We start from the raw sequence: 24,956 nt of genomic DNA on the forward strand, positions 1-24,956 counted from the left end.
ATTTTAAGAGAATGATAATATTTGCTTTTTAAACATGTTTGCTGGCAAAAATGTAATAAAATGGCCATACACATTATCTACGTAAATTCTATTTATCAAATATATGTTTCGATCATTCCCCAAATTCTACGCCATATTTGAACACCTTTTGTATCAAAGCCATAAGTTAGGTGGGAGGTTTTCGGCCCATATCTGTTTTTGCTTGCAGAAACAAGTTAAGGAAAATAAAAAAATAAAATATAAAATAGACAATACATTTGATATAACATATTAAAAAGAATAAAAAATTAAATCACTTAACAATACTAAATATACTAAAAATTTAAAAATAAATCAAAAATTAAAAAAAAACACCAAGCCCTGAAAATATACCCCCCGGCAAAATATACAACAACCGCACCCCCGTCTAGTTGCACCTGTTTTGCATGTTTGTCCAATCCAACATATAAACACCAGGCCTAAACAACTTAAAATTGTATCTTGATATGTTGGATTGGAGTAACATACGAAACAGGTGCAAATAGCAAATATTCTCCAAATCGTATTTCATTTTATTGTCGCGGTAATAATCAAGTGTCAATAAGGTGTTATTGGGCGAGCGAGCGTCTAGCACAGGGGTGGGCATTTAGTTTGTTATCGCAGGACGCATGAGAAACATAAAATGTTGTGGTAGAGGGTGACTTGACGCATTAAGCTTTTTAGGGGTAAATAATTCAACAATCGAGTGGTTTTATGGCAGACTAATACAAAAAAGTTTAATTATAAGAAAAACTGTTTGCGCTTATTTCGAATTTAGATCAAACAAATAAATGTTGAAGTACGCTGTAAATTTTTGTGGTTTGAAAAATAAATTAAATTCAAACATATTGTCCATCTAGCGCAGGGGTTTCCAACCTTTTCACGATCTCGTACCACTTGGACGCTCTGTACTACCACTTCCTTTAAAACAGTGGTTCTTAACCTTTTTCTACCGCGCCCTCCCTTTGGTAATTGTCCTGTGCCTTGTGCCCCCTTAGATATCTCAATCCGACAGCATGGAAATAGAAAAGGCAACTCTTCGTGGCGCAGACGCAAACATTTGCGTTTTTGTGGGTTGTATTGGATAAAATTTAATTTGGGAGACACAAAAGTTGCTCGTGCTCGATATATTGGTTTTCAACGAGCTGATTTTGACAGACATATTACACACACAATGCAAAGGCTATTATTTACTGCAAATAACATTAAAAATTGGCGCAAAAAAGTCTGAGTTCCCCCCGATTAGTGATGCGCAAAAAAAAGTATTTCGTAGTTGCGAGAAGCGCAAAATGTTTTCGTAGTTTTGTTGTTAAAATTGACAAAACACAGTTTGTGGAGAGGGTGGCATTGTGCACAACTTAGATCTTCTTCAACCACATCATACTGTTGTGACTAAACAAGTAGCAAATATTGTCCCAAAATTTGAGAAACTATATTAAAACATAAGTAGCCTCAAAGTTCGCACATCAAAAAATTATGAATCATTTTTCCACAGTTTCTTTTCTAAACATGTGTAATTTTGATGTTATGCATAGGGCGATACAAGCAGATTTAATAACTAACACAACATGGAACTAATAAAATCATTATGCAAAGTTATATATTTGAAGGTGGAGCTTGCGCCCACTTAAGAAATGCTTCGCGCCCCTCAGGAATTTTAGGCAGTCTACGCCTCTCTGTTAGCACCTGTCGTGCATCTTGCTCCAACCAGCATACTACCAACATCAGGCCTAAACATCCAGCAAAACTTATGATTTAATAGTTTGCGTATTGAGAACATAATAGTGTTTTTCATATTGTTTAAAACTACAGATTTAAAGCCTGTTTTAACAGTGATTGCTCGGCCCAAGCCATGGTAAAAAATTACCGAGTAAAAGTTTGCAAAAGTATAGCAAACCATAGGCGTTAAACCATTTTTAGTCTTTAAGAGAATAATAATATTTGCTTTTCAAACACGTAAGCTGGTCAAAATTTAATAAAATGACCATACGCATTATCTACGTAAATTCTATTTATCAAATATATGTTTCGATCATTCCCCAAATTCTACGGCATATTTGAACCCCTTTCGCATCAAAGGCATAAGTTAAGTGGGGAATTTTTCGGCCCATATCTGTTTTTGCTTGCAGAAACAAGTTAAGGAAAATAAAAAACAAAATATATAATATAAAGTACACAATACAAAATATTAAAAAAAAAATGAATAAAATAAAATAAAAAAAATAAAATAAAGTAAAAATTGAAAATAAACACTAAGCCCTGAAAATATATCCCCTGACAAAATATTCAACAACCGCACCCCCGTCTAGTTTTTAATTATTTTATGGTTTGTTTCAGACCGTTTTTTGTCCAGAGTTTACAGTGAAACTATAATTCGGAGAGAATTCAAATGTCCCGACACGATGGAGGCTTATATGTAGATGAGTTTTAAGGGTTTATAAGCCTATTTACCTAGTTAAGCTGGGGGTACAAATTGGAAACAAAATATGACGTCATCATCAAAATGATTCTAGCTCTGGGAAACAGATTCCGCCAGAGGAGTACATTTTGCTTTGGAACGCCAGACTTAAGTAGGACAACTAACAATGTATAACCTTAAAGCCATGGCCTTGTATGATTTAGCTCGTGTCAAGGGAATCGTTGCGCAATTCTACAAGATTTACCAAATTCAACATTGTATCTCTTGCGGCCCTTTGTAACAAACTTGCTCATTGTGGTTTAAATGTTTAATTAAGGGAGTAAGTGGAAAAAGATTATTAAATGTAAAATCATTTTTCAAATGTTATATCAGCATAATATGTCAATTGCAGTCTTGGGATTTTAGGAAAATCAATTTTGAAATAAAAATACAATTTATAAGAGATGTTCATCCATTATGTCACAGTTGGGCGCACAAACGTTTGACGTATATATCGCAGCTGCAGTCTGGTGGAGTAGTTTCTACTGCTCTGTTGCGGAATGAAATGATCTTTGGTTGGCTGCATTATCTTAAAACTGATGCCTGGCCGCCCTAAACAGACACCGCGTAACGCAATCTGATTCTGTTTATTTTTGCGCACAAACTGCAGTGGTGGTTCTAGGGACCTCCAATGCAGACAGGAGAGCGAATCTACGTAATGAATGGTTAAACATATTAAACGAAAGGAATTAGGCTACGCTTAATCGGAACCGAAACCTTTTACGCGCTTGCGATTAAACAACAACGTTTATTTATTGGTACACTGCCATGAAAACATAATTATTCGCAAAGATTAGGAAGACCTAAAAATTTAAATTTTAACTCGAAAAATTAATTGCAGAAAAATTGAAAAACTTTTCGCTTGCAATGGTAAAATATAATGGGCAATTATAAAACAAATTCAATTTTGTTAAGCACCAACAGGTTTAACGAAGAACCTGGTGGATTTCAGCCCCTTTATTAAACAATTCCTAACGAAACATAACTTATCTAACGGGTTAAACCTGTGTTCTTGGTTTTAAAAACTAAATGAGTTTGCCGCAATCTTTCAAGTGGAACATGCACTTAATGTTTTATAATAAATGCACGGAGCAAAATATTTTCACTATTACCTAAAACACACACTTCAAAGAAACATTACAATCTCCATTACCAGGATTAACATTAAAACGCAAAGGCTTTGCATAATAAGTCATGTCAACAGCTAATTATAAGTGTGTAGTACAACTTTTATATTGTGTACAGTTTTTTGGGCTATAATTTCAATAGACATAATAGGTTGAAAGGAAGAATTTGTGGCGGCTGTCTCGCGCTAATAAGTGACAAAGGGGCACTTTGATTGCAGCGAAACAGGGTACCTCAAAGTGTTGTATCTTCCTTTGAAACGCCAAAAGTCAGTATGCCAAACAAATACAGACCAAACCTAAACGTCTCCCTGGCCATCGGATGTTATATATGCAGTTATGAAAACTGTTTAATATGTTTTAATAAGCCTCTAGATTTCAGAGTATAACCAGTTCATGGAATGTATAACGTCACCTTGAAATTGTGTGCGCAATCTATTTTTTTATCTGAATAAACAAATGCGAAATACGGTAAAAAATAGTCTAATGAATTCTAGACTAAAATCTAACAGTTTAAGGAAATGCTATTATCGAAATTCCACAAAATATTTTGACTATGGTGGTAAAAGCAATTATCTATTTATACAATGAAGATGATAAAATGATTTTGTATTAACAAGTAAACAAAACAAAATCTGTCGCGGAATACTATTTACTAGGGTTGCCATATTTTTTACACAATCTCTGATAAAAAAAGAATGTTTAAGGGGCATGAAAAGGCCGGAAACGTCATAACGTTGTTCGTATCTGAAAAACGGATTTTGTTAATTGCGCCTCAAATAGTTTTGAGGGTCTATAACAGGGGCGGGCAACATACGGCCCGCGATGAGATTTTGAGCGGCCCGCAGACAGTTTCCGGTGTTACATGATAATGTGGCCCGCGGCAACAGTCTGCCACAATCCCCCACTACTTGCTTACTACGTCAAATAATGGTGATTGTTAGTTATTCTTTAGTTCTTTGTTTTGGGTAATAATTAGAGGACTCCAGCCAAAGATCGAAAAAAGAGCAACAATATCAACGTCGAGATAACACACAGTTCAGAATAAGAATACCTTCTAATAGTCGTAATATCGTCTGAGTCGGAATAAGTCATAAACCCGTAGGAATAAGACCTAAATGACCAGAATCGGGCTTATTCAACGTTTTACCTAACCCCAAACCTAGTACGTCACTAACTTCGCTAATAATTTCAACCCTAACCATTACATACCAATAACCCCAACCAGGGCCAGAAAATTAGGTGTCCAAACAGCAGCGGCGCCATAACGGCGCCCTTCAAACTAGACGCCCAAAATTCGAGACCAAAACGGCCAATGCCATACCCATGGCCCCCAAACGTCTCATACCCTCATCTACAGTTTCAGGCGTTATTTGGCCATTTACTTATTCACAAGAATATAGGTTTATTCCGACAGATTTAGGTCTTATTCAGACGATTAATTTCTTATTCTGTCGTGGGTTTTATTGTGTATTTGGCTTAATTATGTCATTTGTGTTAATACTATAGTATTCTTGATTTTAAGGATTGGATGCCCAAGTATTTTACTCAATTCGGCAAGAAAGCAGTATGTAGGCTGTGCAATGAAAGTGTTGCCGTGTTTAAAGATCACAACATAAGCCGCCATTATGCGACAAAACATGTAGGTAGGCTATGGCAGTACAATTAATATATCGATCAGGAACCCGGCCCGCCAAGTACTTCATTTTCCCTCATCAGGCCCGCCGACTGGAGAAGTTGCCCGCCCCTGGTCTATAACCTGGTACTCATAAAGTTAAAATATAAAACTTAACATATTCGGCTTTCATCTTTAAAATTTATGTTTACTATGTTAATTGGGTTTATAAATTCAAAATAAGCGGGTTCTATTTTTCGCTCTAAAATAGTGCGACGTTAAGTTATTCGAAGCTCTCTACGCCTACCTTGCAACAGTAATATCTAGCAATATATCCCCTTTTTGTAGTGTTCGCCAATATGTAATTGACGTAAATCAAATCGCTAATATACCACCATAAAAATGATACTACGAACGAATTCCATTGTTTTTCATTGGTTAACAACCCAACAATCGGGTGGTTTATGGCAAATTAATACAAAAAGTTGATATATAATTTCCAGAAAAATATTAACTTTAACTACAAGAGCAAATTAAATAATATTCTTCGCAATCTCCGCACAAAATACAACAGTTTATTTCTGATAAATAAATTATTATCAGAACAAATTACAAAAATAAGGTTTAACACAATAAATTAATTTGGAACTTAATCAAAATCTCATACAAAAGCAATAAAAATAAACACCCTATAACAGGGTAAAAATAAACACCCTATATATATATCAACTTTTTTGTATTAACTTGTAATGTTAAATCGTTGAAGGCAGAATAACAGTGAAAATCGAGTAAGGAGTAATTATTGCGAGTATTTGTGAGTACGGGAATATGCGGGTTGCAATTAAATCGACATGAGTTTATTATAATTGAGGATAATTGTTGGCAGCAGTGATTGATTGTTATTGAAACAATATTGAAGATTAGGTTTATTCTACAGTGCTTTGCCAACAAAACTGTTTGTTGTACTTAATTCGAAATTAGATAAAAAAAAGGTTTGGGCCCAAGGGTTGGGGGTGGAGACGGGAATCAAACATGTTTTTAATTGATTGTAGGTATTTTATTAATAAAGGAAAATAAATTGTTTTGTTTATTTGGTTCGAGGGCAAGGAGGAGAAAGGGTTAAAACAATAAGCTATTTTTCGCGGAAAAAAGTATGCATTTACGTCAGAAATGAAGGCAGAAAATTTTCGGCCCATATATGTTTTTGCTTGCAGAAACAAGTCAAGAGAAAGTACAACTTAATATAAACCGTAAAACGAATAAACCAAAGTGTACTATATAATATTACAAAAATTAACCTGGTAAATAACCCTATTTATTATGACCCAATTATTAAACCACCCAGTAAAATAAGACCCTGAGAAATACCCCCTGACAAAATATACAACATCCGCAACCCCGTCTAGTTTGTACTGCATTGGTTTTGTTTCTTGACTTAGTAGTTCAAGTACTGAATTAATGCCCAACATTCGTAATAGCACCAACTTATGTTTAAAAGCTGTTCAAACAATTTAAGTGTTGTTATAGCTGTTCGTTTGTATAACATGATAGGCGTGTTTCTTAAAATATACATATAAGTAGATTGTTGACACAAGGTCTGTACCAAATAATCTATTTGTATTTGATTTTATAGTAAAAACCTACTGAGATCACTACATATAACACCATATATAATATTCTACAATATTTCTGGTTGTCCTTTTATTTGATAACTGTTTGAGAACTGGAGTAAACTATTGTTTTGGTCTATTTAGGGTTATAAATAGTAAGTTTTCATTTAGGTTTGCATGTAAAAACGAGAATGACCGAAAACCAAGAAGAAGGCAATGGACCTCCAAATGTTCAGAACACTGACTTGGTGAGTTTCACATTTCGCAGATTAAGAAGTAAAGGTATAAACCGGAATTATGGATACCACCATAGCATTAAGGCCAGCCAAATAGTATAAACAAATATGTAAATACCATTAATGAATGTACTAGTCGGAATACTAATCAGGATAAGACTGAAATGGCCTAAATAACATCTAAAATATTACTGAAAGAGCACTGATTGGGCGTCATGGGTGTGGCGGTAAGTAGTAATGGTTATCTAATTAAAAATCAACTTAAAGATACGGTACATTTGTTTGTGAATTTACAGGACCCTAGGGACATTAACAACATTTACCTTGGTGCTGAAGTTAATCAACAAATCACTCAAGAGACTCATATACATCATCATGTGCACAACATACGAGCTGAAAACTTGATTCTCAGCGGTGTTGACATTCACCTACCACAAGGCAACGTCCAAGCAGATGACAACATCACTGAAGAAGGTTGGAGAATAAAATTTAAATATTTTACTTGATTTACGCTTTAGTAATTCTTGTTTTGTTTTCTATAATATTTTGTGATATCTTCTATTTGTGTGATTATTTCCTCAGAACACTTAATTTTTTTGCTTTTCTGTTAAAGAATTGTAATAATTTTCACAGTTGTAAAAATAGCAAATGGGGTTGTAAACCTGACGTAGACTCCACTATTTAAAGCAAGCCAATAGCTAAAATGAACAATCTAACAAAAGACCATAAATAAGCTCAAATCGTGCAAGCCTAAAAACATGTTTTTATAGATGTACAGCTTTTAGAGGCCGCACTTGGTTTTGAACAACCTACTCGAAATGTTCACGTAAATATGATGTCACAAAATGCCAACCGAAAGTTCTTTATTTGCTAGACAGTTATTTTATTGAAATAACAAGGTTTTCCCTAAACTTTTGTGCTATAGTACTTGGCATACTCTTGTATTACTGCAGCAATTTAGGAAGGCCCCAGTGAAGTAATTTAAATAAACATTTATTGTTTTGTTATTCAAAATGGAAAAATTATATCAATTAACAGTTACTTAAAAAAGTCACTTTAATTGATTCGGCGAAATAGAAGAAAGAGGTCAACTGCGTGAATTCCAGCAAGCTGTGACGATTGTTGCGCTTTATTGTTATGGGGAAAATATTGGGTGTGGCAATTATGGGCGTCAGACATCGCGCTATACGACTTTAATAAATGTTAAAATGCACGATTCCACATGCTTTAAATGAAAAACAAAGATATTGCTGAGCTGACTAAACACGTATTGTGTGTTACCTCTCAGAGTTAACTAATTTCTTCGTGTAGCACTTCACCAAAAGATACGTTGTTCTCATTGAATCCAATAATATAAGTTTATGTTAAAGGCAATTAACAAAGCTAGGTGGTAATAATTGTTTTAACCAATGAAGTAGGTGTCTGATTAGGGCTAAAGTTCGAAAAAACAACTTAAATTAACAGGCTTAATTTGTCCCAAAGGCAAGCAGAATTTATTGAATCTATCATTTTAGTTGTTTAAACTATTTTGCAAATAAACTTTGTTTTAGATATTTCGCTGGAAACTATAAAAGATGATCTCAAGAGACCACAGCAAGAAGTTGTTTCCCTTGGCCTAAACTACGAGCAGGAAAACTTTCCCTGTGTTCATCCAGTTATAAGGAAAGAGGAAAACTTTTATCAAGGTGGGGCCGTTAATACTAAAAACTATTCGCCTTCTACAGAAGAAAGGTATGTTGATTATGATTCACAAAACATCAGCTTTGAGCAGTGGCATCATAGTGTAATACCTCATAGCTACACATCGTTAGTTGGGGCTCCTGGCTCTGGGAAATCAACTGTTGCCAGACGACTGTCAAACACCTCCTGCATAACTTGGATTCTTCTGTTGTGCATGAACATGCACTATGGCTCAGAAAAAGTCACCCTAAAACAGGTTGTGGTTGATCATGTATACCCTTGGTTAGGCGAAAGAAAACGAAATGCCATATTTGCAGCAATGATGAAGTTCTCAGAGAAATTTGGGATCATATTTGATGGTTACGATCAAGCAACTTGGTCACTTGATAATGTAAAGCCTAGAAATGCATCATACAATAGTCCCATGTTAGTCGAAGAGGTGGTCGCAAATTTATGCACCGGAAAATTCTTTCCTGGCATTTCTATAGTTTTGACTTCCAGACCACATTGTATCGTTACCCTCCCTAAATTGCTTCGCCCCAAGAAAGTTGTTTTGATACATGAGTTTACACGAGACAACATGAAAACGCTATTCTTTGCATTTGCTAAAAATGAAGCCCAGAGAATATGGGAAAGCTTTACCAAACTAGCACCTGTGTTACTAGACCTCTGTCTTACCCCAATCATGCTTCAATTGATCCTTTTGGCTGCTTTGAGCACAGACAATCTCACCGAACTTTGTAACATCACTCAAATTTTTACAGTTTTGCTTGAAAACCTGAGACGCTCAGAACATGCCAAGGGTCATGACACAAACTTAATCAAAGCCAAACTCACCAAAATCGCTTACACCGCTACAAAGAATTTGACTGTCGTTATAACTTTCCCACAAATGGCTAGGGAAGGTTTAAGTGATGTCATAGTCCAGGATATGATAATAGCAGTACCTGGGTATTCTCACTTTAATCAGAAACTTTTTGACGGGGACAAAAAGTTTTATTTTTCACATCAATTATGGCAAGAATTCTTTGCAGCTCTCCATATTAGCCAGAACATAAGTTTAAACGAGTTTAGTCAGATTGTCAATGAATTGGTTGCTGATCCTTACTGGGCGATGGTAAGAAGATTCCAATGTGGACTTCTACTCGGAGGTAACTTCGATGTGCCAGAATCCGATGACTCCTCCAGTGATGTAGAAACAAATGAAACCAAAGTGAAAAAAAGAGGTATGTACCACCGCCTCTAATCGTGATTTCTTCGATTGTGTTTGGGTTTAGTGACATCAGCAAAGTGTACAAACAAATTGTCTAATTTGAAATGTTTCGTTATCGATAAAATTGTGACTGGTCACTCACTACTAATAAATTTTGTATCCCAAGAATTCAAACCAGAATTTTGCTGTTTACAGCAGAGAACATTTTAATAACTATATCATCATTCTTCATGATCTAAATGAATGTGATTCGCAAGATTTATTTTTATGCAGTGGTGTAATGTGTAATCAAAGTGTGTGTATTTTAATAATAATAAATATTCCTTCCTAATTGAATTCGGGATACTAGAATCGAAATCGACTATTCTAGAATAAATGCATCTTGAAATGCTTTAAACGTTTCTAGTTTTGAAACAGTTTTGCCAATACCTCTGTATCATTTATCCTTGCTATGTAGCCTGGTGTTCAATATTAAGGATACTACCATATGTTTCCAGGTTTACCTACGAAGTTTTTCAATAGCTTTCGTGTGATATTCCGGCGAACACCAAAGCAATTCAAGGGTACTCTTGTTAATTTTTTTTTGTTTCAGGACGTTTGGTTGGAAATTTAAACCAAAATTGTTTCATTATTTTTCTGAAATTACTTTGTAAAAAAATAATGATAGTCGATAAATGTGAACCACTACACAATTTGCTTGTACAAATAGCACATTTCTTGCTTAACTCTGACAAAAGTCAACATTGAACGGGAATAAAAAATACCTTATGTCACTCTAAACAGCTTAAAGGGAAACAGTAAATAAATTCAAAAGTATGCAAAACCTTGTTTAAATTTAAAAATCGAATCTTAATACTTAAATATTCAATTTGGTGAAAGTTTGTGATGCACTCTTTGGTAGTGGTACACAGCTCAAGCATATTTTGATGCATCCTGGGAAGCTGTTTAAAAAATATCGATGTTTAAAGTGGTCATATGTGAAAAGTTTGGAGTTTTTAATAATTACAAAAATATTTGAACCAGGAACGGCAGAACCATCAACTAATGCATCGACGCACTTGACAACTCCGGAACCATTTGATGGGGCACCATCCACACTACAAGTAGAGCTATCTATTTAATGAAAATGCATTCCAATAAAACAGGACTTGGATTTCGCGAAATATATTTAACTAAGTCACTAAAACTTCAATGCGCCCATGCTTAAGTTCCCTGCGCATTTATATGAAGCGTTGTTCTGGTGCATTGTTCACCATCTATATCTGTATGCGGGTTGCCGTTTTAAACTACTGACGCTTGAAGTGACCGTTATTTACCGACGCTCTTAAGAGACCGTTATTTGCTTGTAAGATTACTAAGAAGATAAATTCAAGGCCGTTTGATTCTGTGCATATATTTATGAAATTTCTATATGTAGTTCAGTTAATTTTGGTCGGGTGTCGCCGTTCGATGCTTTGTTTATCGTTTAGACTGTAATTAACGTTGTTTTAAGTCGTATTAATTAACTTAGGTGCGTGATTCTTAATAAATTTGTATACTGGGTTAAATGTTGTGTATCAAGATATTTTCTTATTATTAATTCAATCTATAACCCGACTTGAGAACTAAATAAGATACAAGAAAGTCGTAACAGGTACATTTTTACATTTTTACAATTGACGAAAATAACCCATTCGTACTCAAATGTGTTCACCCAAGTTAATCACTAAATTTCACCTATGTGAGAACATTATTTACACTCCGGCGCTGTACGTAACACCTTTTTCCAACCCCGAAACAAACTTTAAACTCTGCGCACATGCTCCAACTTGCTAAGCATTTATGAAGGGATATTCTGTTGCATTGTTTACCTACCAGCTGTTTGTATATACAGGTGGCCAAGCAACAAGCAGCTGCACCACCTGTCAATCAACCAAACCAACTCTTTGTCGACCAAAGCAGAACGGACAATCAGCAGAAACCAACAAACAAAAGTGAGCAACCATTTAATGAACTTAACACCGGCAATGCTTCTTCAGATTATCCTTCACTTGGAAACAATTAAATGCTACAATATCTAGTTTAGTTTTATGTGTGAGTTAAAAGAATTAAAAAAACTTACATGTTTGTAAAATATGTTTTACCTAATATATTTTCAGGCAAGGCTGAGATGTTCTACAAACACCTTTTAAAGCAATTCAAAAGAAATCCCACAAGTAATTTACAACATTTATTTTATTTTATGCTATATTTTCACTATACGGGATTTCTATTATATTCATTTAGTAGAAAAACACGTGAGCATATCAGGTGCTGCAAGCTTTAGCCGTAAACGCGATTAAAGAAACAAATTTAGACGATGTATATGATTTTTTTAAAAACAAGTTTACATGGCGGTAAAATATAAAATGTACATCAATCGATGGACAACCTATGGCTTCGTTTAAAACGAGTTTTTCTCCCGGATGATCTACTCACGTGTTTTATTAGTCACTGATTTTAAACAATTCTTGTTTAACTCAGATACGAGAAACCCTTTTAGTAGAAGAGAAAGTGCGAATTAAATCCATAAAAACTAATCCAGTTGTATTCAATATTGCTTATCTACCAAATGCTTAAAACAATACAACCTTCATTTAAAATGCTTTGTGATGTCGACTCATACAAACTGCAAATAAGTATAAAACATATAACTTGTCCCGCGTCTAAACGAAAGCTTGTCAGTTGGAGAATTGTTCGAGTGCGGTACTGCAGTACTACAGTCGTTACAATTCCAGTGTATAACATGATTTTTCGACAATCATGCGCCTGGATGATCCACGGTAATTGTAGGATGATACAAGATTTTAAGTCGTTTAACATTGTTTCTAACATCGATATTTTACGTTCAGTGAACATATGTTTATTTATTCAGTTCGTCTAAAAAGGTTAGGAACTACTTCTGTAAAAAACATTGTTGCAACGATTAACACTTATGGTTTCACAATGCCTATTACTTTTCGTAATATTTGATAAATATAGAGTTGTATTTAGAGATTGGAATGATTATTGATTTGCAAGAATGCAATGAAAAAGTGCTGAAATCGTTCGCAAAGCACTTCCCTGTGGAGGCCAATTTTAGCGGCAAACTCATCGGAACAAGTGCAGCTCACGCCTTGGGACGTATGCTCCAGCATGTCGACAAACCAATCGAGTTGTTGGGTCTGATGAGCTGCAATCTTACGAGTCAAGGTTTCGAACAAATTTGTGAAGGAATCTGGAAAATGACTCCAAAGGTAATTCATGTTATTATCAGCATGCTGTCTCTAAGAGTGAACAAGAATATTTATTTGCTAAGTTAGCATGGGCATATCAATGGTTTTGTATGGGACAAGTCATGTAAATTTTACAGATGACGTCACAAAGATTAATGTCATGAAACAAATATTCTCAAAACCTTTTTTTTCTGGATTAACTCTGAAATTTTAAACGGTAATCGAGTTTAAATACAGTCACGGATATGGCAACAAAGTGGTCGCGCAAAAAATGTCCGATTGTTTGGGTTAAATTGACAAAACGTCTAATTTAGAAAGTTAGAATACGTGACTTCTTTAGCACACCATAAGATTTGTGAACCACTCGCTCATTGGCCTTTATCAAGAAGGGACCATTGACCACCCCCACAGCTGTATCTGCACAGAAATTACGTAAAATAATTCGCGAATAATACAGTTTATTTGCAAAGAGGTTAAAGATTGGCACTAAGGATGTCCTATAATATCGGATCGGCCTAGTCTTAGTATCGGTACTGGTCTCATATAAGGCTTGTATCGGTGCCGATCCCACTAATAATGGGATGTATGCTTATATTAGAGACCCAGTTGAACGATTCAACCGTAAAAGGTTAAAAAGTTTCAATTTGAAATATTTTACTTTTTTGAAATTATTAATATCGTCATTTCGTGTCGGCTAGCGATACTTTGTCGTCCAATATAACGGCATTTTTTTTTTTTTTTTATAACGGCATTGAAATCCCTAAATGGCATCAAGCGGGAAAAACAACTTTAACTCGCTTTAGCCTACTCAAGAGAAATTACATTTATGATTTATGTAAGCCGCCTTAATTTTCAACGTTTATCTAGTTTACTTTGGTAAAATGTATAACTTTAATATGGTCGTTCTGCTCCTGAAAACCGACTAGGTAAAGTAATATACAACAGAGACATATATTACGTCACCATCGACAAAGCGGATATTTCGTTGATTTGAAATTAGCTACAAAATGCAATGAAAAATGGTTTATACGAAATGCTCAAAAAGTGCCCACAGGGCAAAATATATTGCGCAAATTGTCTGGTGTGGCTGCGCAATTGCACAACTTAAAGGCAACACTGATTATTATTAGCGTGTTATCTCAATAAAATACCTTATTTATATAGATTCCACTGTTTAAATTATTCATTTAAGTTTCTATGAATTAGTTGAAGGCGCTTCACCTCAGCTACAACCGAATCCAAAACACCGGAGTAAAATGTTTGTCGGAGATTGTTCAAAAGTTGGAGATGCTGGGGTTGAACAAATGTGGCATTACAGACATCAGTCCTCTCACCGATGCCACTAAGAACAAAGATTGTAAAGTAGGCTTGTTTTTAAAGTTGGTTTTCAAAAAGCAATCTGAGGTAGTACAGTAGCAAAACAAGCAAGTTTGTGAAAGTTGAAAAATGTTGCTCTTATATATTTAAAAAAAATTTTGAAATAAAAGTATAAGGTTAGTTTTCCGACTCTCTCGGGTACACATTCACCTATTAGGATTATTAGGGCGAGTTTTTATGACCTAAAAAATCGACAAATATGACCTTATTTTTTAAAATGTATAACTTATTTATTTTTTTTGAGCATCAAATCTATGCTAATCTCCTAAATGACGAACTCCCGTGCAATTTTTTACTAATATTTTGAACAAGAACATACTAAAACAACGAACAAAACACCTATTTAACATGAAAATCACTATATAAAAATATAGTGAGACGAAGCAGGTTTTAAAAGAGAAAATGATCCCTCAACAGATGCTGTAGTAGGCTGGCTTTTTAACAATTTCGCATGTAGTGTCGGAGAAATATCTGGTCTACTCAGCTTCACAATTGCATCAACATCCTTTTTCATCATCGCGTTTTGTAATGTATTTCTGAATTGCACAGGATCACTTCCTAAATTAAGGGAGCTAATAAAACATTAAAGGCCTCTTGTACTGTGTTTATGCGACTTTCCATTTTAAGAATTGGGTTTTTTAGCCACTATACGAGGGGTTTCCAAGTAGTTTCCAAGTTTTTTCACAAAAAACAGAATTCACAATTTTTATATTTTGCTTTTCTGCTTTTTTTACAACAAAAAAAATCCCGAAGCCTATTCATTGTTACGTAACTATCCCTGTTGTTTCCTACCATTACGAGCTTCAAAATACATGCCATGTGAATTGCCAATAAGGAGCACAGTTGCTTTAAAAAGCCGTTCAACTCTGTAGGACAGAGGGGTTTAATTATGTCAAATAGGTGCTCTTGATAGATATCATTTACTGTTTTATAGCTTAATTTACAAATCGCATTGAACAATGCTAGTTGTAAGCTAAAAATAGGTAAAAGTATGATTCGATCAAAATAGTCGTTCACGTCAGTGGTTCTTAACCGGGGGCGCCAAGCACTTCTTAGTTGGGCGCAAGCTCTACTCCAATTGTTAACTTTTTAAAATGATTTTATCTGTTCCATGTTGCGTTATTTATTAAATCTGCTTGTGTGCTGTCTTATGCATAACATCAAAAGTACACATGTTCAGAGAAGTACGGTAATTGAAGAAAAATGAATCATAGTTTTGCGATTTGCGAACTTTGAGGCCAGACTTGGATAACTAGATAATTCTAGTTTTCTAATTCATTGAATTAGAGCAAAATGCGGCTAATTCTAGTTCTAATTTAATTCGGATTTTTCCATAACTGCTACTTTGTCCAACGGCATTTTTAGTCACTCAGTTCAAACACAGAATTTCAATTAAAACTCTTTAGTTGGAACGAGTTGTATGAAATTTTTACAGTCTAAAAAGCATAAAAAGGCTTAAAAATTAGCACGCACATATTTACCATTTACATTCTTATAAGAATACTTTGCGATTAAATTAAATTGGTTGTATGTGATTCTAGTTCAAATTTGTTTTTTTAGGAATTCGGTAATTCTAATTCTAATCTAATTTGAAAAAACTCAAAACAATCTAATTCTAATTCTAATCTAATTTAGAAAAACTAAAATGCTCTAATTTTAATTCTAATCTAATTTTAAAAAGCTAAAATAAATCTATTTGTCCAAGTCTGTTTGAGGCTACTTATGTTTTAATATATGTTCTCGAATTTGGGGACAATATTTGCTATTTATTACGGTCAAATCGGATTGTGCTTAGTCTTAACAGTATGATATGGTTGAGGAAGATCAGGTTGTGGACCATGCCATCACCCTCTCCACAAACTGCGTTTTGTCAATTTTAGCAACAAAACTACGAAAACATTTTGCACTTCGCGCAAACTACGAAATATTTTTTGCGCTTTACTAATTGGGGAGAACTCAGACATTTTTGCGCCAATTCTTAATCATTTGCAGTAAATAGCCTTCGCATTGTGTGCCATCAAACTTTTTAAAAAACGAGTACTGCGTCTTTTTTTTTCACAAAATGCCTGTCAAAATCAGCTCGATATAAACCAATAAATCAAGCCCGAGCAACTTTTTTGTGTCTCCCAAACTAAATTTAGCCAATACAAACCAAAAAACGCAATTTTTTTCGCGCTACGCGGCACGAAGAGTTAAGTTTTCTATTTCCATGCTGTCGGATTGAGATATCTAAGGGGGCACAGGGCACAGGACAATTACCAAAGGGGGCGCGGTAAAAAAAGGGTTAAGAACCACTGTTCTAAAAGAAGTGGTACGCGTGGCACTACACAGCGTCCAAGTGGTACGAGATTGTAAAAAGGTTGGGAACCCCTGCACTATACCATTGCATGACTTCTGTCAACTGACTGGTCAGGCTATTGATCATTCACTGCATTTTGGACCTTTTTCACATTCACTCCTTTACCATTCCATGTTTAACAATTTTTCGGACTTCTGGAAGTTTCTTAGCATAGTAGCAGCATCCCGCCAACTTACCCAACAAGTAAACTTCAGCGGATTTGCTTCTATTCTTGACATCACAAATTATAACTGCATTATACAAGCTTTTAAAGGCAAAGTTATGCATTAAATGCGCAAGACAGTTAGTTAACATGCAGTGAGTTCGGATATAGTTCTTTCAAAAGTTTGCCTGAACTCCACGTATAGGCTGCAGCATCGGATATTAACAAATTGACGTGTTTTCTTCTGATCCGAAACTTCTTTATGACATCATCCAGTTCATGAATTATCTTTTAACTATTGGGAAACATCAAGCACAACGCCTATGACCAAAAACCCCTTAATTCGTTTTAATCTATCACAATAACAACGGCATATCCATCAAGACTTCTGCGAGATTCTTATCATTTAGTTTGGCGACATAGAGTTTCGGATGGCATGCTTTGTCCCTAGTCTCGAAAAATTAAAGAATCTCTGGACGATTTAGTTTTACCAAGAGTGTGTCATTTGATGCAAAAGCTTGGACAATTTTTGTGGCAAAATCTTGTTTTTTGCCAGCATTGATAACTGTTTGTATTTTCGACACTTAGCAACATGCTGTACAAGAAAAAGTCGCCTCTCGTGATTGAATCTAGGCCCTACATGAGCACAGTGGGCAGTAGGCTACAGTCCATCGTTTGGGGTGGTTGTAAACTCCTGGAGTATTTTATAATTAATCGGACCTTCAAGCATTGGGTCTTTTTACTTTTGACATGCTCACTTTACAATAATCTCTCTTGCTTTACTAGAAATATCACAAGTTTGCTAAAGTACACTGTGGATGTACTTTTCAGATTCATCGGCAACGGGGAAAAATTACACGCCTTTACTGCGAATATATAAATGAAAACTATTAAGCTGAAAGCTAAAAAAGTATTCTTAGATCAGAGGATCTAACTGAATATACATGGGTTGACCTCAGTGACCTATGGCAAGTGTTTATAATATTCAAAGACAACATGTGTTGCAAAACAATGTCACAATGGAATATGAAATCAAACAGTAAGTGTTACAGAGAAACAATGAAAATGTCGCTTTTAATGCTTTGTAAAATTCGGCATGAGAACCCCTCTTACTGTCTTCTCATCTACAAATTATCAAATATGAAAGTTTACAAGAGCTGCTTGTACATCTACGAAGTTACTACCACCAAATGTTTGAATTTTTAAGTAAAATCAAAAGTCACATTTTATAACAACAAAAAGAAAATACAATATTTTATGACTTTATAACTTCCTAAATAGAGTTCATAACAATATGTTTTCGTTTTTATTAGTTTCACACGATCTTTACTACCAGAAAATGGCTTTAATGAGTTTTACTGCAAACTATTCTGTTTACCGGATAAATAGCTTATTCCATGAAAACATTTCTTAATTCATTCGAAGTCTTAATACATTTTTTTTGCAATATCACCTTCATTATGCGAGTAGCAAATTTGATTTGTACCTTCCCCGACGTCACCTTAAGTCTTAGGGTGTGAGCAAATTTGCGACAAACACCGCGTCATTGTTTAAATAATCGCTTTTTTTTGTACGAAGTAGCATTTCAACAAAGCATTTCACGACATTACGTTTTTATGAATTAGTTGAAGGTGCTTTACCTCAGCGACAACCGAATCCGAAACTCCGGATTAAATCGTTTGTCGGAGATTGTTCACAAGTTGGAGATGTTGGGGTTGAACAAATGTGTAATCACAGACTTCAGTCCACTCATCGACATCATCAAGAAAGAAGATTGCAAAGTAGGCGTTTTTTAAAGTTGGTTTTTGAAAAACAGTCCGAGGTACAGTAGCTAAACAAGCAAGTTCGTGAAACTAAAAATAATTTTTTTGATAAAAATAGAAAATGTTTTTACTTACTCGCTCGGCTACGCATATTAATTAGTGGTTAAACATTACTTTAAATTACTTTGTTAACATGGTAAATTTATAGCTTATTTCATAAAAATAAAAAAAGTAATATTTTTTTTTGCTACGCCACCTTCATCATGAGGGTAATAGTTTAAACTATACCTTCTATGACGTCACCCTCAATCAAACATTTAAACTTTTAGCTGTGTTTTTGAGATTTATCCTTATAATTTCGTCCATAGTTACTTAATTCTTTGTTTCGTTTTAAATTTCTCGATAAAATCAAATCGAAAGTAGGGTGTGAGCGAACTTGCGACAAACACCGCGTCATTGTTTAAACAATCGCTTTTTGTTTTACAACAACATAATTAACAATTTATATTAACGAAACAATGTTGAGAAATCTTTAAACACGCGACGGTATGTTTCTATGAATTAGTTGAAAGTGCTTTACATCAGCCGCAACCAAATCCAAAACGTCGGAGTAAAATGTTTATCGGACATTGTTTGCAAGTTGGAAGTGTTGGGGTTGGAGGGTTGTGACATCACAGACATCAGTCCACTCACTGACGCCATGAAGAACAAAGCTTGCAACGTAGGGTTGTTTTTACAATTGAATTACGATAAGCGCAAGTACATGAAATTTGAAAAATAATTTTCCTTGGTAGATTTAAAATCATTTTTTCGAAATAAAATAGAAAGTGTATTTTTAGGCTCGCTCGGGTACATATTAGGGTTGTGTGAAAAAACACTTTTCTGTCAATTATTAGTGGAGACCCCCTGGAATGGTTAAACCCATAAAAAAAAACAAATCTGAACAGGTGTGGTTCAGTATTACCGTGCTACACCATTTTGAAAAATCAGATTTAGGTTAAAAATTGGAAAGAAAAATCCTTCCCCTGACAAAGGGTTTATTAAACTTTGATATACTTGGGGGGCCACATAAAGTAGGCTATATATGCGACATGCGTGCTAGGAGCGATCAACGATTTTCGTAAGGTCGGGGCATAAAATGTTTAAAGATGACGACAAAAGCATCGTCAAAAAGTAAGGTGATAATGAGACTGTTGGGAAAATGGTGCGCGCGAAGCGCGAAAAAATTGCGTAATTTGACAAAACAGAATACTGCATAAGCGTAGAATGTTTTTAACTAGATATATTTGGCTAGAATTGCACGATGGAAAGGTCCAGGGCGTTAACCTTTAATCACAGTGAAATCCTGTAAAACAATACTTTCCCGAAGCGCTATATATGTCATCGTTCATTTATCTCAAAGTGGCAAAAATACTAATTTATATAGGGTCGTACTTTTTATGTTATGTTTACTGGTCCATTAAAAAGACGTAAAACCAAACGCAAATGTAACCTACAAGTTCGCAAAACAGCCATTTTGGAAAGTTCCATTTAGGACGTATTGCGACTTTCAAACCGGTCTAACACAAATTATTAGGCGTTCTTGCCACCCCTGGATTAAAACTTGATGGGCGATAGTAAACCGGTTAACTTATTTAATAATGTAACTAGGCTTCCGATGATCGTTGGTCAGTTATATTTCTTTGATTAAACCCTCAAATTTACGTATTACAATAATTTTCAAGAGTGCTTCGCGGGCCACAAAAATTTATGTCGCGGGCCACCGGGCCTGGGTTTGGACCACCCTGGTAAATGACACATTTCAAGAACATCTGTTAAGTTGTTTTATACTAAAAATGACTTTTGTAGCATGCTATTATGAACTTTACGTAAGTAATTGGTACAATTGTGTGAATACTAAAGCTAAAAAATGTCTTTTCATTAGTTGGCGGAATGTGCGTCACAATAATGTAGAAACCACTGTTTTAGTTGATGGGCAATCTTGGTAAAAAGACAGAAAAACATCAGTGTGGATTACTTAAATCTGGTAGCAAACTCCGTGCGGTTTCTACACCATTGGGAATTAGATTTCGTTGCTCTGGGTCTTGCGTTAGTATATTCTTGTAGTCTTCCATTATTTTAACCTCACGTTCGGCAACATTGTTGACAACCTTAAGCTTCCTCACCACCTTGTGAAGACATTGGTAATAAAAACATGTAACCAGATATGAATTTTCCAATCGACGTAGCACGGTTAATACTGAACCAAATATGTTCGGATTTGGTTTGTGGGTTGTTCAGCACAACCTAACAATTCCAGGGGGTTTTTACTAAAATTCTCTAAAACAGTGTTTTTTTAACAACCCTAAGTACACCGTCACCCAATAGTGGATTTAAACATTATTTAAAGTACTTTGTTAGCCGGGTAAATATTTCATAAAAACATTTCGTAATTCACCCAAAGATTTAAAACATTGCTTTGCATATCATCTTCACTATGCGGGTAATAATTTAAAATATACCTTTCCTGATGTCTTTAAATCAAACATTAAAACTTTTTGCTGTGTATTTGATACTTTACTTTAAGATATATATTCGTCCAAAATTATTTGATATTTTGTTTTGTTTTAATCTTTTCGATAAAATCAAATCGAGCGTGCCATTGTTTAAACATTCGCTCTTTCGTTTTTAAATAACAATTTATATTAACGAAACAATGTTGAGAAATCTTTAAACACGCGACGTTATGTTTCTATAAATTAGTTGAAGGAGCTTTACCTCAGCCGCAACCGAATCCAAAACGTCGGAGTACAATGTTTGTCGGAGATTGTTCACAAGTTGGAGGTGTTAAAGTTGAAGGATTGTAACATCACAGACATCAGTCCACTCACCGAAGCCATCAAGAATAAAGATTGCAAAGTAGTTTGTTTTTAAGTCGAATTATCGATAAGCATTAAAAGTTATAGTAGCTATACAAGCAAGTTTTATATTTTGACAGGCAATTCTTAATTAGAACAGGGTTGGGCAATTACGTTTCATAGCGGGCCGCATGAGAAACTTAACATATTGTGGCGGCCAGGTTATAAAAAGGATCTCAAATACACGCAATATGACGTCATACTACGATGTTACGAAACAAATAGGCTAACGAACTTGTTTTGCAAATTATTTTAAAAATCTTAGGCTGCGCTGCCCGCAAAATTTGAGCACTAATAGCAATATATGATTTTAAAAAGGCAATTTACCATGTTACTAAATAGGAGTAGTTAAGCATATCGTAATGTCCTGGCTGGTGCTAAATAGTGTAAAAATAGTGTGTAAAGTGAACACTACGTTAAACCACTACGAAAACAGTGGCGGATTCAGGATTTGACTTTAAGGTGAAATATTAGACGGCGCCTTGATGGCAAAAACACTGACATGCCATAAAACGAAGAATATATACGCGCGAAGCGCGAAAAAAATTTGGTTTACATAAAGGTAAAGTTGGCAAAAAATATAGCTTGACAGGTACTCTCAGGGTCACATTGGCACGTAGGCCTATACAAGCTGAGCCAATTTAATTTTTTTATGCCGTGGACACCAACTGTTCAAACTACATACAATGTACGGCTATCACGCGGCCAACAACTACATGATAATACTAAGCTATTCAAAAGTAACTCGCGGCTCACTTTGGCTTTGCGGCTCACATTTGGGCCGCGGCCCACAGTTTTCCGACCACTGGCTTAACTGAACGACTAACACACAACCTTCAGTACGTCTCACTTTTTTTACGTAACGGAAACCTGTGACATATATCAATCGGCAATCACTAACAAAATAAAGCTTAAGTCGTAGCAACAATTGTTCGAATTGCTCGAATTTCAAGCATTGTGTCTGGTATAAATGTCGAATACACAAATAATACCTTTTAGAGATACAGCCAGTGTTGTAATGGCAACACCATTCCAATTAGTGAAAGTCGGCCCAAATACGTATTTCCGGCGCCACATCATAGTTTATTTAGTTAATAAGCGCCATCCCAACCGACTACAACTAAACGAAATTGTGTGATCTGTATATCGATTGAATCGAATTGCGTAACAATTATTGCAATTTTCCTCGTGACTGTGAAACATCTAATTGCTTCCTCTTCTATTGCATTATTATGTGTTTATTTGAAATAAAACGTCTAAAAATATCACGCAATGCGAATAATGGCTGCTTTATGTTTTGTGTCGCATAAAAATCATTTTTCATACGTAATACAAACAACCATACGCCAATGCTTGCTCAATGTGTTAGTACAAGCAACTTCAATTGAAGGGAACTTCAATTGAAGGCATGTTTCATTGCATATGATATGGTACTGTGAATCCCCTTCAATTGAAGTTGCTTGTACTAACACATTGAGCAAGCATTGGCGTATGGTTGTTTCTCGACTCGTTCCCTTCTGAGCCTGCATAGCTCAGTTGGTAGAGCGACAGTCCCGGCTTGACCGGAGGTCGTGAGTTCGAACCTCACTGCAGGCTAGTTGTTTTTCTAGTCTGCCCTGCTTGCATCATTGATCGACAGATTCGGTGTAGAGTCTGCAATGGCTTTCGGTATACTAATAATTAATCAATTAGCAAAATTTATCAAATTATAAATATATCTCAATAAAAACAAACATGAAGTGTATTTTTATAAGGGACGACTACAACGAATGTCAAAGCCCAAGGGTAACATCTTAAAAAGTCTAATGCTGTTAAGTTTAAACTCTATCAAAAACTAATTTATTCCTATTAGTACCATTTTGTATTTGTTAAAAAAAAACTTGTTACTATAGCTGTGCACCCCAATAATCTGAAATAACCCTGCGTCCTCACCATGCCTTAATCTCTTGTAAAGTGATTTAGTGTTTCGTGCGAATATTTAGAGTTGGTATATTCATAGGAACAAAGGATTCCGAAACTGATTTTTGACTAATTCAACCACTGCTAATGGAAGTTACAGTGGAAACACACAATAAGATCTATAAAGTAATAAAATTTAAAGCGGAATTATCCATAATCCCATATTATCAAAGACCAACGACATAATAAAACGAGATACGCAATAGACGGGATAATACCTAAACTCGTCCAGATGAGAAGACATAAACCAGTGTCATGACATGTGCCCCCATAACATGGGCTCTTAACACTTTGTTGTCCCCGTGATTCACGCTACAGAACGTCAAAATGGTGGTCTATGATGTCATATTCAACAACACAATTTGCACAACATTTTATATGGTGCCATTTATTTATGTGAGTGATGAAATGCGACATTAAATTACTTTAAACATTATCACTATTGGATGTATTGTATTTGTGTCTCACATTTCAAATTTGTTGTTTCAGATCAATTTGCTAGATCTGAATGTTAACCACATTGGCGACGAAGGAGCTCTTGAACTTTCTCGCGTCCTCCCAGACATTGAGAAGTTGTGGGTCGGTCATTGTGCCATCACAGATGAAGAAGGCAATAAGGGATCAGATAGAAACTGATTAAACTTGGACTTGGGAAGTAAGTAACAAAAATCAATAAAGCACAACAACATATAAATGTTTCATCAAAAGTCAAGTTTAAACCGTTTTGAACTTAAACATTTTTATCCAACTTCAACGCAGCAAACAGCGCACACTAGCGGCAAAACAATATATAAAAAATAAGTAAGGGGCTGGAAGATGTTTCAACATAAGCTGCATGAGAGCTATCTTATTATATTTTGGTTTCATGTGTATTTTCGCCTATAATTAAAAATTGTAACAAATAAGAAATGTGAAAACGTTTTGCGAAATTTTAGATAAAAAAACACAAAACACATAAAATACATTTTTGTTGTTGTTTTTCGTGTTTATGAAATAAATCTTTATTTTGCAGTAAAAACGGTTTCGGCTAAATTCGCGTTTTTTAAACGTTTGTTTAATTGGTTTTCTTAATTATATACTTCTATTAATAACTGCTTAGAGAGGTAACAAAAGACCAACAGTATGAAAAAGTGGTTTTGCACTATTGAAAGGCAATTAATTTCAAAACTGTTGTTATTATTATGGAAAAATAATTTGTGGTGAAGAGATGTGACTGGCTGGGTCTTTAACTCACCTACTGACCTAATTAATTATATGGGCCGAAAATTTATT

General features: G+C 35.0%; 1 protein-coding gene and 1 non-coding gene across 2 annotated transcripts; both read left to right on the top strand.

The window, feature by feature from the left end:
- Nucleotides 1-6,970: 6,970 nt before the first annotated feature.
- On the top strand, nt 6,971-24,320 carry LOC146145071 (uncharacterized). The gene is made up of 13 exons (XM_083390476.1): nt 6,971-7,073; nt 7,358-7,535; nt 8,612-9,967; nt 10,452-10,517; nt 10,978-11,062; nt 11,782-11,927; nt 12,093-12,149; nt 12,967-13,208; nt 14,394-14,549; nt 18,691-18,846; nt 19,394-19,549; nt 21,571-21,726; nt 24,174-24,320. The coding sequence occupies exons 1-13, from the start codon at nt 7,017-7,019 to the stop codon at nt 24,318-24,320; spliced, it is 2,958 nt and encodes a 985-aa protein (XP_083246602.1). The 5' UTR covers nt 6,971-7,016.
- Trnaq-uug (transfer RNA glutamine (anticodon UUG)) lies at nt 23,247-23,321 on the top strand. Its single transcript has one exon. It is a non-coding gene; the product is annotated as a tRNA-Gln (tRNA).
- Nucleotides 24,321-24,956: the final 636 nt, after the last annotated feature.

Source organism: Ascidiella aspersa, chromosome 5, assembly GCF_963924565.1.
Source record: "Ascidiella aspersa chromosome 5, kaAscAspe10.2, whole genome shotgun sequence".
Lineage (NCBI taxonomy): Eukaryota > Metazoa > Chordata > Ascidiacea > Phlebobranchia > Ascidiidae > Ascidiella > Ascidiella aspersa.

Bases quoted from the DNA above. Each gene is read 5' to 3' on its own strand.
- LOC146145071 (XM_083390476.1), top strand. From the start codon at position 7,017: ATGACCGAAAACCAAGAAGAAGGCAATGGACCTCCAAATGTTCAGAAC. The intron at 9,968-10,451 runs GTATGTACCACC...ATATGTTTCCAG, and splicing joins AACCAAAGTGAAAAAAAGAG to GTTTACCTACGAAGTTTTTC. The intron at 18,847-19,393 runs GTAGGCGTTTTT...TCTATGAATTAG, and splicing joins TCAAGAAAGAAGATTGCAAA to TTGAAAGTGCTTTACATCAG.